Below are 21,509 nucleotides of genomic sequence, written 5' to 3'. Positions count from 1 at the left end.
ATCAAGAGGTGTTCTTAAGCTTAGCCAGGTTCCCAGTAAATGGCTTTCCCCTTCCAGAAATCCATTCGCAGGAGAACCCAGGTAAGAGAGAAGACGACTTGCTGAACACTGAAAACCAAAAGCAGATTAAGATGTTCTTCAAATATCTACATTTACAGTAAAGTCCAAATAGATTACATCCTTCAACGTGCTTGTCCTCATTTCAGCTAACTTGTAAGACTGACCTTGGAATGAAGAACTATAGGATTTCACAATCCACAACTTAATACGCATTAACACGTTATTACTAAGGAAATCCCAACATGGATTCACAGACAGACTGTTGTTGTTTCTCATTTGATTAGAGTACTAGCTGTAGCATCAAAACGTTCTTGAAATAAGATCACTGGCTTACAAAGAAGCAGCTAGGATAGTTCAAATGAAGGAGCAACACCACTGTTGTTTGATTTGACTGTATGCTTCCCCAAGAACAAACTTTTGTTGCAATTATGACTTCAATTATTCGAGAGAGACATACTTCCGCAAAGTGTTGTTGTTTTGGACCCTCTTGACTTCATCTTCTAGTTGTTGAATCCTTCTGAGGACATACATGTGCTGCTGCAGTAGAACTCCCAACCAAAGTTCATCCCAAAGAACTGTAACTCTGCGCAGCTCAGCCACTAGCATCTGAACCTGTATAAAATAAAGACTCACTTTTAAGAGCACTAGTATTAAGACTTACTCTTGTAGACGAACAACTTGAAAATGATAGCCTAACAGCAAAGATGCACTGAACTTTCAGTAGGCCTACTTACAAGATATACAAATTACATATTTTGTGGGCCAAAATAAATGCACAAGTAACATACATTTGGATTATTTACCTGCAATACCATTGTTGGATTTGCAGCAGAGAGTTTCTCCACAATTTTGCTGTAACAATCTTGCATCATTGCTTGATCTTCATTTAACCCAACTTTTGTGTCATCTTTACTACTTTCTTGAGAAGCTGGGGGACTCCCTCCATCACATTCACTGCCCAACAGTTCTTCTCCTTGAATATTACCTAGCAAAGTAGGGATGGCAGAAGGCAGCTTGTTTCCTAAATTAAAACCAGATGTTAAAATATTAGCTACACTGTTCTGGCCTTGAAAGATACATCACTCAATACTTCATTTAGCATCAGGTCCCATACTACCTTAAGTACTGGCAAAGTATATGATGATAAAATTGAAAGAATTAACTTATTTGCCAAACTGGTAAATCAAGTGAAAGATATCAGTGAACTCCCATAATAAAAATATTCCTAAGACAGAAAGTATCAGAGTTACTGAAGAAAACCTCAGTATCATTTTACCCAGTATATAAAAACATACTAGCTAAAGTGTATTTGAACATTTTTTTTCCCCCCTCCATACCTGAAGTCTGGGATTCACTGCTAAGTGAAATGGTACCCACTATTGCAGGATATAGTATGAGATGAGGAGAATCTTGAGCCACTCGACACAGTAGGTTGCAAATACTCTGACGAACATACACTTCGGGGTGATTCAGGCGGGAGAAAAGCTGAGGTATAATACCTTCACAAAAAGGAAAAGAAAATGTGCCAAATAATTTCATTTCATTTCAGATGATGCAGAATTTTATTTTATTTTTAAAAGCATGCTGGTTTTGCATTGGGAGAACATAAATGTCTGGTTTCCCAACAAAAACTTTTAAATAACTGTCTCCCACAGTACAGGCAATAGCTTATTTTCTTCTTCTATTCAAATACAATAACATCAGATGCAATATATAAATCCTTTAGTCAAGCACTAGGAATTAAGTTTCACACATTGTATCTGTGATATCATTTTTCAAAAATAAGGAGAGTCACATTAATAGTTCTTGAAGTTAGCATAACTGGATGTTTCAAAAGAAAGCACCATTTTGCAATAGTTGACCTCCTCTTCTGCTGCCTTTCCCATAGAAGGTTATTGAGTTAAAGTGTGGAAACACCTGAGCAACCAGAACCAGCATTGGAGTGACAAACAGCTACTTCTGAGACATCTGGCTTTAGACACACATCTTTCTCTGAATGGCATTTCAAACTGTAGCTAGGAAAAAAAACCCCACCCCATCTTTTTTTAAGGTGGTAATATAACGTAATACTTCACGAACTACATCACCTTTCTCCTTTCAATGTCTTAAGGCAGAGGAGGGAAGGGATATGTGCTACTTATCTATTCTAAGATCAGAATGCATGGCAGACTTGAACACCTTTAATGAAATTACTTAATAAAAGACAAGCTCTCTTTCCATCATGGTTAAATAAAAATTTCATGAATGTGCAATGAATATCTTTCTGCTTATACTTAGAGAAAATGTGTCAAAATTAGTTTGAACAAGTAGGTAACATCTACTTGCCTCTCCAAGGAGCAGTAGGTGTAGTTTCTAGCCCATGCTCTAGATATTGTCTAAGTTCTCCAGCATGTTTCACAAGCAACCGTAACAGTCTTAGGGTTGCCATCACAATAACATCATCAGTGCTTTGCTCAGAAGTATTTCTTAAGTGCAGCCTGGGATCATCTTCATCAAGTGGAACCTTGAAACAAAGAAATACTCCTCTAAGCTATCATTCATATCACCATTTAGAAAAGTTTGTAACTGGATTTCCTCATCAGCACAAACACTAACCTGACCAGCATTGAGTTTGAGGAAAGTAAAGTATGCACTGCAGGAGAGTTTATAGAGACTGAAGATTCTGTCTACAACTTTCCTCCACACTTTAATTAACCCTTCTGTTGCATTTTCATCAAGATCTGAAAGCCAGGGACAACTTGTTAATAATTGACGCCATATAACATCCACCATATCATCTTCTTCATTGTCTTCATTTTCAGTGATTTGTAGAGTCATATCTTCATCCTAAACACAAATAAGAGAAAAAAAGACTTAAGTCCTCCAACCATTTCTACAAGCAGTATTAGTTCCTAATCCAGTTTTTGTCTAGGCAACGCATGCAACTGCATTACTCGATCATGTTACCATAGTGCACAAAACAAATGTGTTACCACTTAGCTAGCAGATGGTTTCTTAGAGAATTCTTGTATTGTCTGAATTTTAACTTTAAAACATTTACAAGAGTTAATATGAATCACAAGTAGAGGAAAAATAAGGTTCACACTTAAGCTGAACATTTTTTAAGCAAGCAAATTTACACTTACTTGAATCCCAGCTGGACGACACACTGCCTGCCCAAGAATCCCATAGATTTTCTCTTTATCTTCCTCTGCAATGTTGTCTGGAAGCAACTTCTGAACCTCAGATTTTTCCCGGGGCAGCAGACGAACACCTTCTCCCTGACTGTAACATTTAATGAATTATTGATCCCCAATATATTAGTATTCGTAGAGCTAATGAACCCGTTAACACTGTATATATAAAACTTCTTGAAGGAAGAAATCTTCATCCTTAACTCAGAATTAAACTCGCTTCTTTTTACAGAGGGCAAGTAATCAAGAGAATATTCAGTTCTCTGCTCACATGTGACTTCAGACCACAAAGAATAGTAATCATAAATACAAAGGCAGGGTTTACCTTAAGAAAACTAATTGTGAAGTATAGATTTAAACATTAGGATGAATTTACCTGGCATTATCAACTACTTTCCGGCCCCATCTATAAGCCCAACTAGCCAGAGCTGCCCAAGACTTGGCTACTTCAGGTGCCTGTACTGAAGACAAGTGATACAGCTGTCCCAAGATGAAGTCAGGTTCTCCAACTCCAATATTTACTGTGATGGGAGAGAGAGCGCAACGTATGTTATAATGCAAAACCTACTTCTGATTTCCTTAACATAGAAAATAACACCAAAACATCGTAAGCATGTGATTCCTTTTGGTCAAGTTAGTAGCCAAGAGAGTAAAATTTTGCAAAATGCAATTATTTTTCAGTTCTGTCACTGACTGCAAAACAAAGACCTGTTTTTCATTTGCTAACAACCACTGCCTGCCTATACTCTACAATTGCTTGCTCTTTCACAGAAAGGTGGAACTGAGGCAAGAAAATCATGGTCTCCAAACCAGCAAGATACTTCAGAGAGCAGACTTTGATGACCTAGGGCAGTGTTTTGTGTTTATTTGTGTATATATTTATTTTCTTCACCATCAAGTCAGAAAGCACCTACTACTTGACATCCATTAACGGCTCTAAAATAATTCTGACTCTGCAAGACAGAGACCAAGTTATTTATGAAATCCATGTCTAAGAAAAGAAAGAACTTCATCTTGATATTTGAAGAAAAGTCTGCTTAAAATTGAGAATTAGAGTACATTTTGTGGCAACAACAGAAGTGTTCAAATTAGGTATAGATTAAAGATCATGAGAAAACCTAAGGCAACTGCTTTTCACACTTATCAGGGCCTTCAAAGTATAAATCCTACCAATGCTTAATCTGAAAGATCTCATTCAAACTTTAGCAAACATAGGAGCTGAAAGCAGACAAGCAGGACAAAATTTGATATCCGCCTCATAAAATAAATGCATTCCAGTTTCTTTTTCAGGCCACCTTCATTTGAATGAGAAAAATGTGAAAGAAATATGAAGTATCAATATTAAAGTATCAAGGTTTTTTCAACTGTACATAGTTACCTATTGCAAAAACCCCACACTTTATATGTGTATTATGAAAACAAATACATGAGTGATAGAGCACTTAGTCTTTATCAATGTAACTGGTGCTATCCCTCAGTGGAACCATCAGTAACTAATTTAATAAAAAATGAGTAAGGAGGAGAACAAATCTACCTGTAGATTCACTTTCAATCCTAGGATATTCTTCTTCTAGTGTATTAACAGCTGGGAGATCAATCAAATTGTATATGTTTTTAGACAAGGTAGACAGACCAGTGTGATTCTGCTGCTGTCGAGCTCTATATACTTGTTTCAACTGTCCTGAAATCTCTTTCCATTCTGCTTGAATCCATTTAGCCAGTGTGAGAATAGATTTAGCAACTGCATATTCAGCTTTGGCAGACTTGCAAAAGGATATGGCACAAGAACTGAGCATTTCCATGGCGTGTGTTGACTGACCTGCATATCATGAAAAGTATATCTTCAGTACAGTGTTAACTTTATTCAAAACACTTCTTTTGAAATTCAGCACATTCAGATACATTGATTGTATCAATATAGCTTTTAAAAGAAAATTCTCTTTTGAAGTTAAAAATGACATGTAAGAAAAGACTTGTGAAAACACTTTCAGACTGAAACAGTTAATAGGACGAAATCAGTTCCTAGTGATACTGCCCCATCGTGGTTTCTTCAAGGTCAGAGGAATTAGCCTGGTTATAAGGAAAAGAAGCTCAAGTATCTACAATATAATTAGCAAATACTCACCTGCTGTGTATAACAATTTTGTTTTCTCAATGTCAAGTTCAGGACCCCATTTTTCATCTATCTGACCTGGTGCAGACAATTTTTTAAAGTGCTGGACTAAGTCTTGTGCAGTGGTGGTTTTTCCTAGCTGAACTTCACTGCACTGGGCAAGCAGTCGTGTAGCTAGGGCAATATTTCCTCTCTTCCGTGCAAATTTTGCTGCTGTTAAGCCCAGCTCCATTAGATGGCTCTTAATTGGGACTGTTGGTTCTTAAGAAGAAAGCAAGACATTGTAAAAAAAATTATTAAACAAACAATAATTGCACCTGGGTTATACAGATAATTTCTGCCCAATGTGTTCTGTACATGACCATCAGTAAAAAAATTGCTCAGCTCTTTTGCATTTCCTAACACTTCCTTCAGAAATTTAGGTAGCTTCATTTCTACCTAGAATATATACCCCACCTGAAACAAAAAAATATATTCATAGAATATCTGCTCAGCAAAAGAGTAATTTTTTCACTATGAGCATTCTTCTTAACTAAGAAATCTACCTGCTGCCCAATACAACTTCTTTTCTCCCATTACCTCTTATGATACTGCACATTTAATTGGCTTCCGTGACTGCTTAAGACCCATTACCGATAGTGTTGAAGCATTCAAAAGTGAAAGCATTTAAAGTATGAAGAGCAAGTAAAGTGCCATTAGAAGAGTGACTATAGAACTGTGAAGCATTTCAGAATAATTTTTTTTTTGTTTTTAACACTGTCTACATCACAGTAGTAACTGAGACCTCTAGTTGCAAAGCAAGACATCTAAATAACCAAAACTTGGCTTTTAAGAAGTAATCCATCTAAATAATAGAAAAAGACACAGCTGCTGCTTTCAGCAGAAGATTTAAGTCCAAATTCTGCATCTACCTTTCATAACACTAAAATAAGAGCTTATATACCTTTAAGTTTTTCCATCAGTTGATTCTGGTACACTGTGTACCTCAGTGCATGCATCCATGGCCTTACATCATGCTGTTTGCATGACCTCAAAGCATCATTGAAGAGAGGTATAAGACAGTCCTGAAAGAGGCATAGAAGTTGCATAGCTGTCAAGAAAGACATCTTTACTAAAACGTATTTTCATTTATTAAAACTAAAGACCCGTTTTAGTGCAGAGTAGACACACTTACTTTTATTATCAGCCACTCTTTATCATTAACTAATAAAACACAAATATGTTTTATGCAACTGAAAGACATGCTTGATTTTGAGAAGACAACACTAAGAATAGCTCAAAATCAAGCAGAATTATTTTCTGAACAATGTGAATAGAAATTAGAACTGGATCATTCATGCTGGTGAAGTTTGACATTGAGTTTTTAACTGCTGAAGTGATTGGTTTTTAAATACTTTTTTTAAAGTTACTTTTAAAGTAAATTACTTTGGTGTTGTAGGAATAAGTGTTACAATGTATTTAGAGAAGAAACATCAACACTTCTCTAAAAAGCAACTACTAATAAAACTTTAAACATCCTGTAAGTGTAATCAATATAGATAGTGTATTTATAGCTATAGAAAAAAGTCCTACTGAGATGTAAATTTTAAAACAACTTGGGTCAAGGCACATTAGAAAACTAAACGAGGTCTTTTTACAGTATGATTAACAATGGCCAAAAGAATTAATGTATGTTCTATATTCAATACTTCATGACACGGAGAAAGACATTACTCCAATTTAGGTGTTAAACACACTGGCATACCTCTGATGTCAGCCTGTTGGATACAGTATTTTCCAAAGCAGAAGAACAATACAACTGAAGAGTGCTCAACACTGGTAAAGACTGAGACACAGTGAGTGTGGAAAGTCTTAAAGGTCCAATAGCGATTCGTGATGTTTGCTTTAAGTACTTAATAACATTTCTGAAATAAAAAAAATAAATCAGAAGTCACATTTTTGTTAGCTAGAATTTAAGAGTAAATAATATCAAAATTACTGAAGAAAAAGCAAATCCAACACCTTCAAATAGATGATGAGAAAAATCCTGCAATATCACACACAAGTTACAGTATAATACTTTATTATTAAACTGACAAGAAGCAGGACTTTATCAACTCAAAGAACTACATAATCTGCAAGCAAAACATCATCTTATTTGTCCTCAGTAAGCTTACAACTCACAACAGCTAAAACTGGTAGCAAACTACCATAGATGCTGAAGCACATAGCAGAGTATGCTTTTCACAAAGTTATGTTTAACAAGGTAGGACAGCTTTTCACAGTGTATTAGATTCATTCATTGCACATTTCAACTTACTCAGATATCGACTGCCACTTTTGCTCCTGCTCTATGTGGTTTACAGCTGTTGCCAGACATACTGAACTTCTCAAAAGCTGTACTTCAACTGCTTTTTGAAGTTCTCTTGGATCAGGACTTAGCATATTAGGAAGGAGCTTCTTCATGTCTACATGGAGATTAAACAATTGAAACCAACTAGAACTGCCAAATTTTATCAAGTATCACCATCTGAGAACACGTGTGAGAGCAAGGAAGGTTGGAAAAACTCCTTTATATATATAGTTATATTTTATATATATGTATGTATTCATATTAAAAATTGATGATAGATTACTTATAAACACACATATTAACTTCAGAAAACACACTTGTATCAACATTAGGAATGACAACTGACAATCATTTTGAAGCTTTGATTCATAAAGGTTATGGCCAGTCCCCTGAACACAGCATACTGCATTCAGAAGTTTGTCATTTATAGAGACATATTAGACATATTAAAGAAATATTTTACTTTTGTATTTAAAGTAATGTTAACTTATGCATTAATACCTATTTTTTCTTTGGATCCCCCTGCAAGTAGGTTGATATTTTCTCCTGGTAATAATTCTAGTTGTTCAGTGCATTCAGTAAGTTGTCCAGACTCAAAGCTGCTCAGAGATCTGCAATTCAATCAATGTTTATAGTTTTATTTTCATGCTTCTTACTTCATTTGAGTTGCTAAACATCTTATACAGAAAAAAAAAAAAAAAGACTCAAGCCTAACTCAAAATCCTACAGAGCACTTCTGATTAATTCCAAGCAAAAATCCCAATTTTCACACAGATCAATAAAAAAGGCAATACTACTGCACCAAACAGATAAACCAATATCAAAGTGAAAGGGAAAAAAACACCTCTCCAGCTATGAAGCTTTTCATATTATCATCACGCTATATATAATACTCTTCTAAAAGGTTGACTTTGGAAGAGTATAAAAACAAAGAAAACCCAAAAATTCCCCCCCTACCCCTTTATGCACAGAAAAGTAAATTTTGGGGCAGAATTTCATGAGGCCATGGTTTCACTCTTCAGTTTACATGGAACCAAAAATCCAGAAATACTGGAATATTGTGCAGGTCATAGATTATACAAACTTACATTGCTTAACAGCCGAGGCAGCAAATTTAACTTTTTCTTTCTGCATTGTTCCACATTAGGAAATAATTTGAGCATTAGACTTCTACAGAACTACACAAAAAAAGTCACTGAAAGGTTAAGAGGAAGACTCAAAGGTTCAATATTTTTGTTACTGTCCACTGAAGAAGGAATTTTCTAAGTATCTGCACTAGAAAAGAAAAATATTCAGCATGTGAAAACTCCTCCTTCTGCTGAATTATTTTGATCCTCATTACTACAGAAAGTCTCTTCTCAGCCTGCTCAGGAGCAGAAGAGTCAAAGTGTCACGCATCCTCAGGAGCTCTTTACAGGATTTTTCTGATGATATAGTATCTTACTGCCAGTAATTATCTGGATAAAAACTCAAACCAGCCAAAACAACCAGACCTCTGCCATAGTACAGCAAGCATTTGTGATGTTTATCAGAAGTACAGTGAGTTTAGTTTACAAAACCATGAACATTCAGCAATGACACATTTTCACATCCATGACAAGCACTCTCTCTCCTAATGGATTAACTGCACCACACTGAGTTACTGCAGTAAGAAAAAGGATCGCCCCTTTCTCCAACAGAAGTAGTCACCTTTTCAGGCCTGCAAGATTTTATTTCAAAGCTTCATTTTAAGCTTTTATTTTCAAGTCAACAAATTTCAATCAGGGTACGGGGATAGAAAGCAATCAAGTTGTTAAATGCAACAGAAAGGTTCCTTAAACCTTGAAGGACTATTTCAATGTCACAAATATTCTTTCATGAATCAGAGAAATATCAAGTGTTAGGAAATAAACATGCAAACCACAATTCTAAATTCCATCAAAAAAACAAAATGAAAAAAATAACTTAAGCAGCCAAGACTACCTCCTTAATATACTTTTACATTAGACTAACAAATTGAAATATTTTTAAGAACTGTACCACTGACAGGCATTTTACCTTTTTACTACTCTTTAAGTTGTACAAAAGGATGCATCTTCTGAAAATAGAAGAATAAATTTGATATCTTTTACTGTCAATGAAAAGATGTTTTTCTTGAATACTAAGAAACCTTGGCAGTCAGAAAACTACAGTAGCTATTTAAAATGATGTGACCTCTTTACTTATCTGTATGGCTAGTAAATATCATGGCCAAGTTTTCCCCCTCCCAAGAACACAACTCTCTTCTTATCACGCCTCTATTTCAATGACATCCAGTTCCTAAAATCCATAAACACTTGAATATTTTAGTTCTAAGATACTGAACTCTAAGGCACTGTTGAATAAATCAATTATATCCTTACTTTATGTAGTTAAAATCTGCTTTCAGATTGATTGAGGTATTACTATTGCTTTTCTTCAAGTCATGGACCATATTTTGCCACTCCTGAACAGCAGACCAGTCAGCAATGGAAATGTAACATTCACATGCCTTGTTACCCAAATAGTTTATAACTTCAGGTGAAGAGTCACTTGGCTTAGTCAGCACAGTTTTTCTAGTTTCTCCTGTGAAACGAAAAAACACTATATGTACTTAAAAAAAAAAAATATATATATATATATGCTTATATATTTTTATAGAGCAAGTCTATTACTCAAGTATAATTTCTAGGTCTTTTGTCAAGAAAACAATTTAAAAAATCAAATAGTTATACAATATTTACAGTATTCTTCTCCCATATATACTTTTTTTTTAAAAAAAGAACCTTTTGCAAAACCTCCTTTGAAAAAATTAGTCCATATCTGTAAGGAAGCATCAAAACAGGAAAACAGAAGAACTAGATTAGGAACAAAGAAGGTCCCTTTTCAAAGATGAAACTGAATACTGCAACAAAGTCTCAGTAGTTAAACTCCGAATAACTAGTGCATTTATGACACAATTATGTCATAAATACTAAGCCTGAAATTATAATGATCTAAAATAATTTAGAATTAAAATAGTAAATTACAATATATTTTACTTATTATTTTTAGTTTCATTCAGCTAGACCTCAGTACTGCAAACCCTTGTTTCTACACATGATACTGGTTTCAATGGCATTAAGTGGTTCAGTTTAACTGCAGTTTAACTGCAGGTTTTCAGATTTAAGAATTAGACACTATCATTACCATGGCTATATCACTGCATGTTCTAATTTTATGTAAATACAGTTACAAAATTGTATTTCTCTTAAACAGAAAACAACAAATACTGACCATTCAAGGAATGCTTTGGGCTGGCGTTATTCACACTGTTTGAATTGGCCAACTTCAGAACAGTTTTGTCAAAGCCTGTTATGCAGCAATCCACTCCTGTCATGGAGCACAGGTGCTCCTGGTATTCCGCCGTTGCTTTTTCAAACCTTAAATGGTTTAATATCTTAGTCAACATTTTACAGAACCAGTTTTCTTTTTTGGTAAATAGGCTACATTTTAAACATTTATTTACCACAATACTTAAGTTCATGTGTCACCTTCAGGAAAAGAAAGGGATTAACATAGAATACAAGTTTACCAGCTGAATTTCCAGGTTATAGCACAGCATAAAAGCTTTTCCATTCAGGTTTTAATGGCAACTTCAAACCAAGTACAGATTGAAAGAGATAAATGAGTTTTATATTCAACTGTCACACTTTTTTACCTGAATAGGTAAAGGTGAATAACTGATTAACTACATATCATTTAGAAGAGGATAATAAAACTGAGTCTAGGGCAAAAATTCACACCTTAAACTTGACATTTCTGAGAAACTTCTCACATATTACAAAGCTACACATTATTTTAAGAACTCTTACAAAAATGAGAAACAAATAGTTATAAATATAAAATCTCATTTTTTGTTTTGTTTGGGGATTTTTAATGGCAGGTAAGTAGTGAAAGGTGTCCCTTTTTCATTTCATACAGAAGAAAGGATGCATTCCTCTAAGGAGATGAAAACACCAAAATGAAGGCATACCCTATATGGAACATTGACCCATTTATTTGTATCTGCAGCCAAAGATTCTACTTCAATAGACGTAGAAGCCACTTTTCCAAAGCTGAACTAAAACTGCAAAGCATCTCCCTCGGAGTCCCTCTCTTGGCAAACTGCGGCAGGTAATCAGATCATGCCGTTGGTCAGAAGCTTCATCAGAATATATTTAAATTAATAATATTTTGCAATGGAAAATTAAATACAATATGAAAATAACATTGCTGTGTCTGAAAAACTATAAAAAACAGCTTAGGAACACCACTTATATTCAAATTCTGGTAATTTAGTAAAACTAGAAGTTACATATCTAAAGAAGGTGGATGCATTAGGTATCTCTGAAAGACACAATGACTAACTGACACGTAAATTAGATCTGTGGCCTTGATTCACACCATAATTTAAAAGGTTCAGAAGTAGAACTATGCATAAGAAGGGAAAAATGTCCAAGTTTGTAACACTAAGTTATCTGAGAAAACTTACCGCCCTTCCGCTTGTTGAGCTACAGAATTGATCCAGGCAAGACTCTTCCCAACTACAGCAGAAGACCAGACAGCAATACCCTGGATAGCTTCAGGACAGTGAAGCTCACATAATGCTTCTACCAGCATCATAATTGTCACTTCCAATTCGTTTCCCTAAAACCAAACCAAAAGCTTTAGCAAATCTCTCATAAAATAAAAGCTATATACACAGTTAAATACTTAGAAATGGTAAAACAGTATTTCATTATATGCATCTATAAGCGAAGTGTTCTGTGTATCCATCCATTGGAAAAGCAGGGGAGCTAAGGGAAGAGTATGCTGTGAATCCACAGCCTGAATGCCAACAGTTAGCAATCGCTATGTGATGGCCTATACCTATACAAGAATTTGTAAAGAAGCAGGCATAATAAATATCTACCAAACCTCCTTTGTTAAAATATTTAAGCAAATCAAGTCATGTACTGAAGAAACTACTCAACCTTTTAAAGAAGGCTTAACCACTTTATATATTCATCCCACTCCTGCACTTAACTACTAACAACTTCTAGAGGAAGGATACCCTCACGATACATCCCTCCTGCTCATACCCACAGGTAAGCGAAGACACTACCACAAGCTCAGGAAGGCCTCACACTAATGCAACAGAAGTTTCATAAGGTTTATGCAGAACCTTCAGCTTAAAAAGAAATTGCTCAATTCAAACTGAGAACAAACTACAAGCATTCATTTGTGTACAGTATTTGACTACATGTATACAGTACATCCTAATCTCCAACCTACAGTATCACTAAACCACAAAAGTCTGCCAATACAGAAGAACAAGTCTAAAACGTGGCTTTAAATAACACAATCTTTTACAGACCAGTTGGTTTAATAACCGCCAATTCCTTTAGCTCATTAGAGTATCGTGGGAATATTTCTGCAGTAGTCTACAGAGTTTGACAATAGAGTACCTGAGAGATAGTATTATTAGTTTTCATTTCTGTGAGTAAATCAAAACCATGCCTGACTGTCACAGCAGGCTGGCCAGCCAGCAATCCAACTCTCATGATGGAAAGTCTAATCCGCGTTAGCCAATCTTGGCAAGTCTGACGGTTAGTATAAAAGAATGTCCGGATAACCTTTAAAGACAAAAAAAGGTAAGTTTTACAATACTACTTATATAAATCTTCCATATAAATCAAAATAGTTACATTAAGTACTTAATATTTACAAAAATCAAAGTCAGGAAAGGTTTCTTTTCTCCAGTTGAGTTTTCAATTGAAAGATGAAGAAACAGGTAAAATATTTAAGCAAATGAAGTCATGTACTGAAGAAACTACTCAACCTTTTAAAGAAGGCTTAACGACTTTATATATTCATATATAATGTGAATTTTTTATTATATAAAATTATATAGCTTTAATTTTATTAATGCAGATGGTCTCAAATAACACAAAGCACGCAACTGGCCAGACATACTAGCAAGCTGAAAATCTTGAAATGAACTGACTATAAATTATATATTACTGTCATGTCAAAGCCTGGTAATTAAACAGCTTATTTCAACAGTAAAGAATGTTTTGCAGTTAGAACTGCAGAAAAGGGCTTGTTGTTTATAAATAATTATTACATTCCTTCAAAAAGCAATTTAAAGCCTCAAATAATTGTGTTACTTTGTAACAGGACTGCTGACAACCTATAAATAAGTGACTGCTACAAATCAGAGGTACTACAGACTTGCTTGGTTTGTACCGCTATACAAGCTGGCAGTCCAGAAATAACTCCTGTTTTCACATGTTCTCTAGGAATAAGCCAAAGTCAAAACCAGATGAATTAAGAGTCTCAAACTTCGTTTGAGAAGTTCTTCTGAAGTTCTACAGTTAAGACCCGGACAACCCTGAAAACACTGTTCATTCAATACAGTGTTTTAAGTAACACCAGCACTGTAAGACAGACAAACCTTGGGTGGAGAGGTAAGGGCATTGGCACATCCTTCATAAGCATTGTACATCAACTTTTCCAAGTTCTCCAGATACTGTAGAAGGAGAACAAGCCTAAGCTGGTTGCTACTGTGTCCTTCGTCATTGTCTGCAGTAGTCCACTGGCTAACATCTTGATCAGGGTTTAATGTATGGGCTGCAAGACTCCTAATAATACCTATACATTTTACCAAAACATGGAAAAAAAAAGTTACCAGACAGTATTTTATTTAAATGTGTCAAGGGATAGCAATGCTAAAGTAAAATCTCTCAAAAGTTAATAGTAATTACACGACCTCTCCTCTACCATTGCATTTCTTGATATGGCAGTCAAAAGCATGCTAAAATCTACAGTCACTGAAAAATAAAGCCATTGTGCTTCTTGCCTTGGACATGAAGTTCTCAGCTGCACAATCTTACAAAAAAAAAAATCCCATGAAAATAAACTGTATTTTTTTACATTACCTTCAATTGTTTGAAATGTATCTTGGGCTCTACCAAGAGGAGTTCGTAACTTTGAAAGAACAGTAAACTGAGCTGCTTCCCAAACAGCCCATTGCCAAAGAACAGCATCAGTCTTCAACAGATTACGAGGGATGGTTGGTTGATCTTTCTTATCTAGTCTTTGACAGCTATAGAATAACCTTTCTAACCAATTATCCTTCCTGAAAGAAAACATCAGTGTGTTAACACAAGTTCATGTGGTAACAAGTTTACACTGCACACACTTCAGCTCCCTATTGCTCTCAAACAAATCTCTCATAGCATTATTTCCAAGCAGCAACATACATAGGCAAACAGGCAAAAAGGTGTGTATTGGAAGATATTTGTAAATACTTAGAGAAATGTAAAAAAATGATTGAAGGTAAAGCAATGTAATTTGTAAAGATAACGACAATTTTTAAATTAAGTTTAGCTTGGAGTTGTTTACTACAAATTCAACACCCATCAATTTCAGTTTTAAAAGAAGTTCTTACCCAGTTCGGTGAGAGTTTCCATACAAAATAAAACTAATGACATCAGAGAAATCCTGCGGGTGGAATGTATTACTTGGAGCTTTGCTCATATGACTTCTTATAGCCAAAGAAATTTCTTGTATTTCTGTGTGGGTACGGTTACTGCAGAAAGAGGTGGGGAGAAAACAACCCATGCTTGAATAACTAAAAAAGATGTGCAAAAAAGTTACACACACACACATATATATGCAAGGACTGGAAATAAGTATGATCTTTGACACAAAGTGTTTTAAATGTTCAGGTCTTTGAGACAAATTGCAGGACAAAACATTGCTGAAGCTCTGGATGACATGGACCTTACAAGTATTTGTATTTGCTGCAAGAAGTGCTGCATAGTTTACAAAATTTGTTAGTTACTTTGTACACTACCTACTCTAACAAAATAGAAGAAACGGCAAGACGCCTCATGCTTTTTGATTTTAAGACCACTATGATGACATTCAACTGGCATTATTTTTCAGATAAATGTCACTGAAGAAACTAAATCATCCTCTGTATTGAAGCTAACATGAACAACTTACCTCAACACAACATCTAAAGGAATTGACTTCAGAAGTTTTCCAAAAGTTTGTCTTACACGAGCACCGCTGTGTACTAGTTGAACACGGCACACATCAACACACCTGCATCACCAAAATGGAAAAGAGGTGAAAACATTTCCATTGACAGCATAATTCAAATAATATACAGAATTCTGTGCAAGTACCTTTGTAAAAGGTCATCTGGGAGGGAGGAAGACAAGGCATGGAGGCTACTACATGCTTGAAGACAAATGTTCACATCTTCCAGAAGGGCTGAATTAAGGAGTTGAAAGGGAAAAAAAAAAAAAAAAGTTATTCTTGCTAGAATTAGGTAACCTATGCCTTACTCTGGTTGTGATCGAACATCTGAAGACATTTTTACAGCATAGCTGGTAGGAGACACAGGCTTTAAGAAATGCTTTTCTTTTGATTTCGTTGACTGCTTTTACTATAAAAAGTAAATGCTTAGTAACAAAAAGTCGCTTGTGCTACATGTTACTTAGGGACCTTTTCTGATGGCTGTCAGATTAATCACACTATGGTCTCCATACATTGACATTAAATACAATATATTTCAGTAGAAAAAACTAAGGTAAAGTTAGTGACTCCTGGCCTTGGGAAGTTACTGCTCTTGCTAGTAATATGCTACTAAAAGCATTTGTTCCCATATTTCTATTTCCAGGTTTTGAAATCCAAAACAATACATCACATTATGGAGTGGTTCCACTGCTTTTGATAAAATAAAATGCAATTTTTACAAGTAAGATTTGGCACATCACTGACATTTTTGGTAGATCAATTTCACAATCACAAATTATTTTAAGAAAATTGTTTATGTAAGTAGTAAGTAAGGATCCATTTGAGAGAAATTATAGGAGAGTAAGTTTTTGCACAATACAAACTGGAAGCATCTCTAAGAGTAAATGAAACAAGCACAGTTACAGCTATCAGCGGTATATGACAAGGTCACTTATGTACTTAATTATGCCAAGTAAAAGACAGTAAGTAAAAATATGCAGTATCTTACTGTTTGCTAGAAGTCCTTTACAAAACTTATGAAAAGATGGGAGAGAAAATAACGGTGCGTATGTTTCTGATTTTTTCATCAGAACAGCCACTTCCAAAGCCCATGTCATAAGTAGTTTCCTTGAAGAAACAAAAGTATTAGTCACTCTGTACAGTTACAGAAATATCTTTCAATATAATTTAAACTACTTCTCATTACAGATGAGTATTATATCATAACTCATTTTTTAAACTAAAGGTTTCGTAACATTAAAAATGCCCCTAGCTTTCACAGCACTTTGGTAATACAGGACTGTAGCTATTGCAAAAGGCGATTTTCTGTGAGCAAAAACCTTTTTTCAGTAAAGTTTGATAGCTTTGCTTTTTCTGTATAGATCTTATGATTGCTTAAACTTTTTCTAATTTTCATGTATAAAAATGAGCACCTACTTTTTCCACAGGTATTTTATTTTTAATATTTTAAAAAAACCAAATACTTGACAGGTTAAATTTGCCCCAAGTTCTACAGATGAAAACTATCCTGGTTTCTGAATTAAGGCATTCTACTGGGGAAAAAACCAAAAAGTCTCCAGATTAATAAGAAAAAGTTAGTTACCTGGTATCTTGAGTAAGGTTATCCTTCTTAAGCAGTAACCCCAGAAGGTTTAGTATGATTGAGAAATGTTTTTTTGTTGCTGTAGTTACAGTACTTATAACTGCGCCATCAAACAGAGAGGGAGAGGAAGAACTGAGGCTACTGGATATGAAATGGTCATGCCTGAAAAGGCAAAGAAAAATATAAAATATAAACCAACCCCATGGTTAGGGATACTTCCTTAAAGTATACAGGAGGGGAGAACAACAACAACAAAACCCCCAAAACAAACAAACAAAACCCCCAAAAACCCAGCAGCGAAAGTTAATGTACACCCACACAGTAACCGCATTATGTCAAAACCCAAGTATTTTGATCCCTGGCCTAAAGGCACAAAGCTACAATTTTACATCAGTCCGTGTAGCCCAGTAACCTGGTTTCAACTATGGCTGGTATCAAGTGAGTGAAAAATCACCAAACCCAAGAAATGTACAGAGTAACAGTTAAACTAGTATATTCCTTTACTTTGACAACATTTTGTAGTAATGAGGTCCAAAATGTGTTTAAATCTGTTGTTTACATTTCATTACCTCTCCTAGATCTCACAGTAAGCAAAATAGTAAATAATCTTTCCTTATTTACTTTCAGTAGAGTTCTCCCTCAGTTATCTCTATTCAAACACAAGACTTCTAATCTGCCTTTGAATAAAATGCCAAATTTTAAGCCAGGATAAGTTTTCTTGGCTGAGATACAGACTCCCTGCAATTAATGAAAGTAAAAACTGATTAGGGAAGTTTGGGCAAAAGCTTAATTGTAATAGCCTATTTAAATTCCTCCCTCCAACAATATATTCTAGTCAGATCAGTCCATCCTAGTGCTCTTAAAATACTGATGAACTATTAATCTTCATACCTGGAACAGTGTGAATATAATGTATAGAGTACTGCATACTGGACAGCAGGAAAATGAACTGCTATGTCACCATGAACAATCATCAGATTTTTACTCAGTAGTGCAAACACAGTCGGCGAAAGGGCCCACATCTATAAAACAATTGCAACATAAGCAAAGAAACATAATAAACAGGATCTATCTTTAAGTGTAGTTTCCATACCATTAATCATTGTGTTTTGCTTCTTCCCAAGGGAAATAATTTAACTCTGTTCATTTTCTGACCTTAATTGTGATTATTTTCTTTCCTCTTTTTAAAGAACCTGTTGAAAGCAGTTTATGGTTTTATTCGGAAAGACCTAGAACAAGTGTTTTCACATGGCTGATATACTACCAGGGGACACACTAAAGCTGCTTTTATCTGTCTTGATTTTAAAAAAGAATTACTATGACAATCTTAGAATCAATCCACAAATAACCCTGATAAGATGCTCTTCCCTAGAATCTGCTCTTCATTATGCACCAACTAGAGATACAATCCACCCATTCTGTTTCCCCTAAATTTTAATTCTGGAAGCTTTTCTATAACGTGTTAAGGAACAAATATGATAATTTTCATTATATATATACACGCACTACTGCTGAAATACATTTCAGTGTATTTTAAGTAAAAGTGGTTTTACACTTACTGTACAAACTTTATCTGTAGAGTTTTTACTCACCCCAATTAATGAGTTTTTAGCATTTCCAATAGTACTCAGAGCACTGAGGTCAAATATAACAACAAACTTTGCATTATCCACGTTGAATATACGCTTCTTGAAAGAGTCATGCTGGATTTCAGAACAGGCCTCAGGAAGATGTAAACTATAGAGAAGACTATTTAGAGCACAGGTCATTTCTCCTAGAATCAACCTGTAAGCAGTCTCCAAAACAGGAATGTTCTTCAGGCTCAATACAGCTTGGTATACAGCATGGGCTGCTGCAACAACCTTGAGAATATAAAATAATTACAGTAGTAATTGATTAGCATGAAATAATATATTCATCACCCCTGTAGAACTTAAAATTATGCTTTATCTAGCCTGATACACATACCTATCTTCAGTTTTCTGTAAGTAAGTACTACTTACTTACAGAATCTGTTACTTCCTGGATTATCCACATAACACTGAGTATGAAAGCCACATCAGCTAAGGACTTCTCTATCTGGTATGATGGCCAGCTTACCAATTCCCTATCAAATCTAAATGCCAAAACCAAGAACTAGCTACATCTGCCTTTTCAGAAGTTTTATAGATAAATAATTTTTTTAAATCTAACTATGTAAGATGAACAAAGTTTTACAGCTTAATAAACACATTCTAGGAAATGCACAAAGGCTATTGTAATACACCTGTAGAAGTCATTTACTCTTACCTCTTTCTCCTTATGATAACGAAGAACAAGTAGTTTAGACTCTGGTATAAATAATTTCTCTACAAATGATGATGGTAGTTTTGTATTTATTTGTTCAACAATCTAGGGATAAAAGCCAAAATTATAAGTATTTTTAACTACCTGAATTAAATACTTATTAGATTGTTAAATATTAATTAAAATATTGTTTTTCTAGTTTGTATACACTATATCTAGAAAAAACAGCTTCCCAGCAATGCAAGTATTTTGTATTTGCTTGCCCAAATTCACTTTCAGAGAATTAGTTATCTTCAGGCTTTAACAGCACAACTGAGAAAGTTGCGTGATTAATTTAGATTGACGTGGGTTTAAGAGTTTGTGGCCTACACATTAAGAGCTATGTTCTGAAGAAGTCTGATTTCCCAGGTCATGGCATAAGTAGATACACAGAATATGTTAAGCACTAAGATTCTGAAATTCATCAGGTGGTGTTATCAACTGCAGAGGCCAGAGAATGGCACTGCCCAACAGCCAAGACAGATGGGGGGGGAGGGGGGGAAGGAAAAAAAAAAAAAAACCAACAAAAAAACACCACCACAACAAAAAACCAAACCACACAAACACTCAGGCTAAAACTAAACCACCACTTTTATCGACAAGCCAAATACATAAACAAGCTAGCAGCATAAGCTTTACAGAAAAGAATACAACCATCTAGAAGAGGAATTTGTTGCTTGTGATCAGGAAGAGAAGAGTTTTAATTATTTATCTGATACACACACAGAAAAAAGCAAGGTTACTTAGAAAATAGTATTTTCCAAGGGCAAAAATTGCAATAGTAAAAATATGTACAAACCAGTGTCAACAGATTCAGGACTGAAATGATATAATCAGTGCCACAAGTCTGACAGTTTTCCATTTGATCTAATCCATATGTGATGACCATGTCACAGTGTATGGTCATACTTGGATCTAGGCTGCCAAGTAAAACACCAACACACTCATTGGCAGCTGTAAGTACAGCTTCAGAAAAGAATACTTGGTTTGCTGCAGTCACGCATCTCATTACTCTGTACAGAACCTGGAAAATTAAAAACACACCTAAATTAAACTCCATTAAAGAGAGACAAGGACTGCATGCTATTTAATTATATTCACATCCATTTGATATCCTGTTCCATCACCTAGTCTGCAGCTTGCTAAATTCTGTCAACAGAATATTCTGAATAATTCACATCATGGCATTACACTTCAGAAGTATAAGAAAAAACAAACCTTCAATTGCCTGGCTTCCTACTCAGTTAAAGACCTGAAGAGACTTAGAAAACCTAAATTCATTATTCAGAATTCTGTTCAGCTCCAACTGATGTCAACAGAACTCCTCCTGTAAAAGACAGACTAGTTTTCTTTTCTTGAGCTGTTGTCACAAGAATCCTCTGCAGATTAAGACACAAGTTACGTAACTGCCTTGGCTTTAATTGGGAAATCCATATACTTATTTATCTGAGAAGTTTTTATCCCTCACAGAACTCTGCAAAGGCATAAATTCCAGTTGCGCAGCTCATGCAGCAACAATAAGATTTTGACTTTTTTTAAAAAATTCACGGCCTCTACAGTTCCTGTTACAGAAGCATAGCAGCTACTTAGCATTATTCTGAGTTTATACCACCTTATACTATACTTTAGAACACGAAGACTTTGCTATCAGATTTGATACAATCTCAGCATGGATAAAAACCTACACTTCATAAAATCAAACTTGTAATTTGAATTCAGTTTTTATAGCATCATAGCAATCTGAATAAACGGTAACACAGTTACAAAGACAGGTAACACAAGCATAAACCTAGCTGCATGAAGTTAAAATGCCTAAAAAATAATTTCTGATATATATGACTCGTGCCACTACCACAATCTGTACCTTAATGTTTA

The 21,509-nt window shown here is 35.0% G+C and overlaps 1 protein-coding gene across 4 annotated transcripts in view; it reads right to left on the bottom strand.

Moving 5' to 3' along the window:
• The window catches only part of SMG1 (SMG1 nonsense mediated mRNA decay associated PI3K related kinase), a 56,839-nt gene that overhangs the window by 19,700 nt on the left and 15,630 nt on the right, over positions 1-21,509 (bottom strand). For all 4 annotated transcript variants that reach the window (XM_035889272.1, XM_035889273.1, XM_035889271.1 and 1 more), the window contains 28 exons: positions 20,434-20,658; positions 19,599-19,700; positions 18,902-19,171; positions 18,201-18,331; positions 17,310-17,471; positions 16,716-16,834; positions 15,874-15,961; positions 15,689-15,790; positions 15,129-15,269; positions 14,617-14,816; positions 14,133-14,329; positions 13,144-13,311; positions 12,189-12,343; positions 10,952-11,097; positions 10,060-10,261; positions 8,180-8,289; positions 7,646-7,793; positions 7,091-7,250; positions 6,290-6,410; positions 5,359-5,607; positions 4,768-5,052; positions 3,610-3,754; positions 3,186-3,324; positions 2,656-2,886; positions 2,386-2,563; positions 1,398-1,559; positions 864-1,081; positions 518-672 (listed from right to left, as the gene is read on the bottom strand). In XM_035889272.1, coding sequence (XP_035745165.1) covers positions 518-672; positions 864-1,081; positions 1,398-1,559; positions 2,386-2,563; positions 2,656-2,886; positions 3,186-3,324; positions 3,610-3,754; positions 4,768-5,052; positions 5,359-5,607; positions 6,290-6,410; positions 7,091-7,250; positions 7,646-7,793; positions 8,180-8,289; positions 10,060-10,261; positions 10,952-11,097; positions 12,189-12,343; positions 13,144-13,311; positions 14,133-14,329; positions 14,617-14,816; positions 15,129-15,269; positions 15,689-15,790; positions 15,874-15,961; positions 16,716-16,834; positions 17,310-17,471; positions 18,201-18,331; positions 18,902-19,171; positions 19,599-19,700; positions 20,434-20,658 — 4,709 coding nt within the window. The remainder of the gene's footprint in view (positions 1-517; positions 673-863; positions 1,082-1,397; positions 1,560-2,385; positions 2,564-2,655; positions 2,887-3,185; positions 3,325-3,609; positions 3,755-4,767; positions 5,053-5,358; positions 5,608-6,289; positions 6,411-7,090; positions 7,251-7,645; positions 7,794-8,179; positions 8,290-10,059; positions 10,262-10,951; positions 11,098-12,188; positions 12,344-13,143; positions 13,312-14,132; positions 14,330-14,616; positions 14,817-15,128; positions 15,270-15,688; positions 15,791-15,873; positions 15,962-16,715; positions 16,835-17,309; positions 17,472-18,200; positions 18,332-18,901; positions 19,172-19,598; positions 19,701-20,433; positions 20,659-21,509) is intronic.

This window comes from Egretta garzetta, unplaced genomic scaffold, assembly GCF_000687185.1.
Source record: "Egretta garzetta isolate BGI_Z169 unplaced genomic scaffold, ASM68718v1 scaffold292, whole genome shotgun sequence".
Lineage (NCBI taxonomy): Eukaryota > Metazoa > Chordata > Aves > Pelecaniformes > Ardeidae > Egretta > Egretta garzetta.
This window is presented reverse-complemented; position numbering and strand designations above follow the sequence as displayed.